The sequence below is a fragment of the Engraulis encrasicolus genome, chromosome 21, assembly GCF_034702125.1.
Source record: "Engraulis encrasicolus isolate BLACKSEA-1 chromosome 21, IST_EnEncr_1.0, whole genome shotgun sequence".
Taxonomy (NCBI): Eukaryota; Metazoa; Chordata; class Actinopteri; order Clupeiformes; family Engraulidae; genus Engraulis; species Engraulis encrasicolus.
Window position 1 is genome coordinate 31,895,076 of NC_085877.1, and position 5,000 is coordinate 31,900,075.

Consider the following 5,000-nt stretch of genomic DNA (forward strand, 5'->3'; position numbering starts at 1 on the left):
ATAAATACTAGTACCATCCTTTTTTGTGTGTGTGTGTGTGTGTGTGTAACTGAAAAGGACACATCACTCAAAAAAGTTGCCCTGTGTATCATTAACTGAACACTGAGTTTGGTAACAGCATCTGTTCCAAGATGGCCTCTTTGTTTTGGTTATTACTGCTGTTAGCGCTGGCTGACTGTTGAGCTCTAGTGTCACTACAAGTCATCTGTTCATCATCATAGGCTAGCACCAAAACACTCACTGGTCATCCGCACTCATTCATCACTATGAAAATGGGGTTGAGCTACAACACACACACGCACACGCACACACACACACACACACACACACACACACACACACACACCTGCTGGAACTATGTCGACTTAAAATAAACTCTGCTAGCTAGCTACAGCTTATTTGGAATATAGGGTGCTTAAGATCATTTTTCACACTCAGCACTATGTCCTTCATTAGTATGAGAATGGCATCAAACCACCACACAACAATCTGTTGACTATGTTGACAAAAGATACACTTAGCCGAAAGCTACAGCTTACCGGTATATGTGTTTCAAAAGCCTGCAGACAGTTTTTGCAGGGCCCAAGACAAAGTCTTTGTAAAGGGCCCTCTTCTCGATACATACAATGTAATGACGACCCAATTCTGAGACCCCCTTCTTTCTGGGCCTGGGACAAATGACCGGACGCACTCTCCACTCACCACCCCACCCCCCCTGTTTGCTGTATAGGGCACTTCAGTTCATTTTCACACTCAACAGTATATACTGTATGATCACTATGAGAATGGGGCCAACCCACCACCCACCAACTTGCTTTAAAACCGGACTAAAAATATGCACAACCGGCTGTACTGCCCTACAAAGACAAAGTGCAGTAAGTATGCCAACATTGAAACAGAGAAAAATGGCTTCAACGTTTTGGTAGCCTTAGGCTGGATATTGCTGACAAAAGACTGGCAAAATGTCAGAGCATGAGGAATTGATCAAACAAACAAGTATTCTGAATATTCTGAAGGGTGTGTGTGTGTGTGTGTGTGTGTGTGTGTGTGTGTGTGCGTGCATGCGTGCGTGCGTGTGCATGCACGCTCCAATGCATGTACTCACTGTGCACATCCCCTCTGGGCTTGGGCGTGTCCACGATGTTATTGTTGAAAGTGGTGGTATCCATAGGGATGACCGTTGTAGTCATCACCGTGGTTACCAGTGGGGTTGTCGTCGGGGGTGCAGTGGGCTTCTTCGACACCCTGACAGGCGTGGGCTGCACCGTTGTCGTGGTAATCGGTGTCGTGGTGGTTGCAACAGTTGTTACAAGTTCCGTTGTTGTGGTGGTGGTTGCCACGGTAGTGGTTGTTTGGGGTTCCGTTGCTACAAGCGTAGTATCCAATGTAGTAGGCTTTGTAGGCGTTGGGGTATCCCTTGTGGTCACTTTGGTTGTGGTTGGACGAATCGTAGTTGTAGTTGTTGTAGGTGGTGGTGGAGGTGTTGTGGTTGACGCGGTTGTGGTGGTTGGTTTTCTTGTGGTGGTGGTGGTTGTAGGTTTCCTTGTTGTAGTAGTCGTTGGTGGTGGTGGAGGAGGTGGTGGTTTTTTGATGGTTGTTGTTGGCTTTCGTATGGGTTTCCTCACTGCTTTGGTTGTGGGTCTCTTGGTTGTTGTAGCTTTGGTTGTTGTAGCTTTGGTTGTTGTGGCTTTAGACGTCGTGGGGATATCTGGTGGGATGATTGTGATTCTCGGTGGTCTGGGCGGTATGTTTATCTTGAGTAAAGCTGCAAAAGAAAAACACTATTAGTACAATATACGCCTGGATGACAGCAAATAAAAGGTCAATTGTAGACGGTATAGGCTACATATACGTATACTGTATTTGTTATCCACAGTAACCATCTATTCATAGCCAAGAAATTATATTGCACTATGCTATACTATACTCTACTATATTAGTGGTTTTCAAAGTGGGGGCCGGGGACCCCTGGGGGGCCGCGGCAGGTTGGCAGGAAAAATAATGAAATACATTAAATAACTTAAATATAAAAATAAACCAAAAATAAGCTAAATAATCCCAGTGGAATAATTTTCTTCTTTACAATGTTTATACATGTATTATGCTTTCTGTAGTACTTGAATGGTTTTAGGAATGCACTAATTTCATCGAGTTGTGAAACCGGTTGCGCAGAAAAAATAGTGTGGTACGGCCCATATCAGGGGGGCCTTGGCATGGAACATTTTGGGAACCCCTGTACTATACTATACTATACTATACTATACTATACTATACTATACTATACTATACTATACTATACTATGTACTGTATACTACTATACTGTACTCTCAAAAGTTACAAAGACTCTCAAAAATTTTAAAAACAACACACCGCCCTATTAAGTCTACAGTACGGAGGTGCATTCCTTAAAATGACTTCACTAATGTTTACAAAACCCACTGAGGTGTGTAGGAAGCCGACAGAGACGCGTTGAGTAGCCATGCATCAGTGCATCAGTCGTGGGCGTATTAGCGAGTGTGTTTTGTTTCCGCTGTGTGTTGAATGTAAGCCGTAATCTTCCGTCTGTCTCGCCCGCCGTGTGAAAGCTCAGCAGAGGAGACCAGAGGCTCACACCGTGGAAACCTATAATGACAACTCAGAACGTGTGTGTGTGTGTTTGTGTTTGTTTGTGTGTGTGTGTGCGGGTGTGTGTGTGTGCATATGTGTGTGTATGATTATTACCGTATGTATGTGTGCTTGTGGTGTTGTGTGACTGTGTGTGAGAGAACGCTTTGAAGGCCTGGCAGACTAAAATGCACCAGTCATCATGGGATCCCTAGCAAGACCCCAACAGCAAGACGTGCTGGTAACCCACACCAACACCCCACCCTCACTGAATCCATCTGCTAAACATGACCACAATTGTCATGTGCTACTTTCTGTTCTCAACAGGCCTGGAAGATCAATCGTTCCCAAGTCATAATTCAGCCTTGGACATTAATTAATCCCCTGAAACTGATTCATCACTGTTCCCAGAACCCATTTTTACAAAAATGTAGCAGATTTTTGAGTCTTTGAATGTTAAAATCTTTTGCGTAGTTAGTTTAAGCCTGGCTGATTCAGTCTTACTGGGGTTTTCAAGCCACAACAGCTGGTAAACCAGGCCTCAAAATGAAACCAGCTGTCAGACATGCTTTCAATCAATCACAATAACATTCGAAAGCCTGACAGACAAAAAAAAGCCTCGTAGTCATGGGATCCCAAACAGCAAGACTTACTCCCCGCCCTTTTGGCTGAATCCATCCGTCACACATGACAGCAATTGTTACTTTCTGTGCTCAACGGGCCAAAAGTATTAATCGTTCACAAATCATGAAATGGCTAATGGTCTAAATTGGGAATATTTTACATTTAATCCTGTGAAACATTGATGTTATTGTTGCCAGGCCTGTATTTTGCGGGCAGGTAATCTGGATTGGTAATCTATCCTTTTCTGGTGGGCCAACAGTCCTCAGGGACCGATGGGCCACAATCTTAACGGGCCTTTTTTTAAAGATATTTTGGGGATTTTGGGGACTTAATTGTGACAGGACCATTACAAAGAGACAGGAACTGAGCTGGTAGAGAGAGATGGGGAAGGTTTGCCAAATGACACGGGCTGGAATCGAAACAGGGCCACCGGCGTAGTAACCCAGTGCCCTACCGTTAGGCCACGGTAGGGTCTAAATGGGCCTTTTTTGATTCCAGTCCAGTCCTGATAGTTGCCAAAAAAGCTTTTCAAGTTAGTCAACATGTTGAGAGACGATGAGTGGCTCTTAGCCAAAATCATATGGAGCAAAGACACAGCTGTTAGGAGAAATATGTCGGCGCTTTTTAAAGATGGCTTCAATCTTGCCAAGTTATAGCAGCAGTGATAGCTGGTAATGCTACACTCTAACCCCCAACCCACATAGACATCAGACATGCACACACACACACACACAGACACACACACACACACACACACACGCACACACACACACACATACACACACACACACACACACACACACACACAGACACACACACACACACACACACACGCACACACACACCAGCTGTCAGACATGACGCCATCTTCTTCTCCACAACAATCGAGTGCAACCAGTGCAACTCTCTCTGCGCTCGTATTTCAAGACAAGTCATCAAACATCTTATGATAATTGTTGAGAAGGGGAGTAGAGTAGTCCCGCCAGGACTTGAACCCAGACCTTCGGGGATACAAACTGGGGCATTGACTCACTGCATCAAAGAGCAAGGTTGTTGGAGTGACAGTCAGAGTGTACCCACAACGCTAGTGATGGCCCATCAATCACAATAATAATAAATATATAAAATGGATCTCAATTACAGCCTCAGATGTTTGCTAGCAGCCAAGTATTCCAGGCGATGTTTATCAAAGACTAAGGTTTCCAGTGTTCCTCCATCCACAACCACAGCCTGGCTAAGCAACAAGAAACAAACAAACATAAGCAGACTATGCATAGTGCTAAGGGCACCAACCACTTTGCCCCCAAAATTGGGGCCTCTTAAATTGGGATTGACTTGAAAATGTAATGAAAAAAATATGAAATTACATTACAAAACATAGGACTATATCTATTAGTTAGTAGATTATTATTAGTATTATTGAATTATGAGGGGGCCTCCTGACCAATTACGCTTAGGGCCTCCAAAACCTTAGCAGCGGCCCTGCAAGCCAGTATTCCAAGGCACGTTGTTTTGGCCCGGGATTTCAAAGCTTAGCGCTTCTACATTGCAGTGTTTCTACTTCGTCATTAAGTAAAAACCCCAGCTCCCGTTTCACACCTTGTTGATTCTGGAGCAGGCCGCTTGATTCTAGTGTACCGTGCTGCAGCTAAATCCAGCTGGCTTCAGGAGCAGATGTAGCAATTATGAATAGACTCATGACACATACTGTCATGCAGGAAGCACCGGACTGTCAATTTCGCTGTTTTCTTTCTCTTCTTCTTTTTCTCTT

The 5,000-nt window shown here is 44.3% G+C and overlaps 1 protein-coding gene across 2 annotated transcripts in view; it reads right to left on the reverse strand.

Moving 5' to 3' along the window:
* Window positions 1-5,000, reverse strand: part of LOC134437837 (nephronectin) — a 21,855-nt gene that overhangs the window by 5,764 nt on the left and 11,091 nt on the right. For both annotated transcript variants that reach the window (XM_063187387.1, XM_063187388.1), the window contains one exon: window positions 1,106-1,765. In XM_063187387.1, the coding sequence (XP_063043457.1) occupies window positions 1,106-1,765 (660 nt within the window). The remainder of the gene's footprint in view (window positions 1-1,105; window positions 1,766-5,000) is intronic.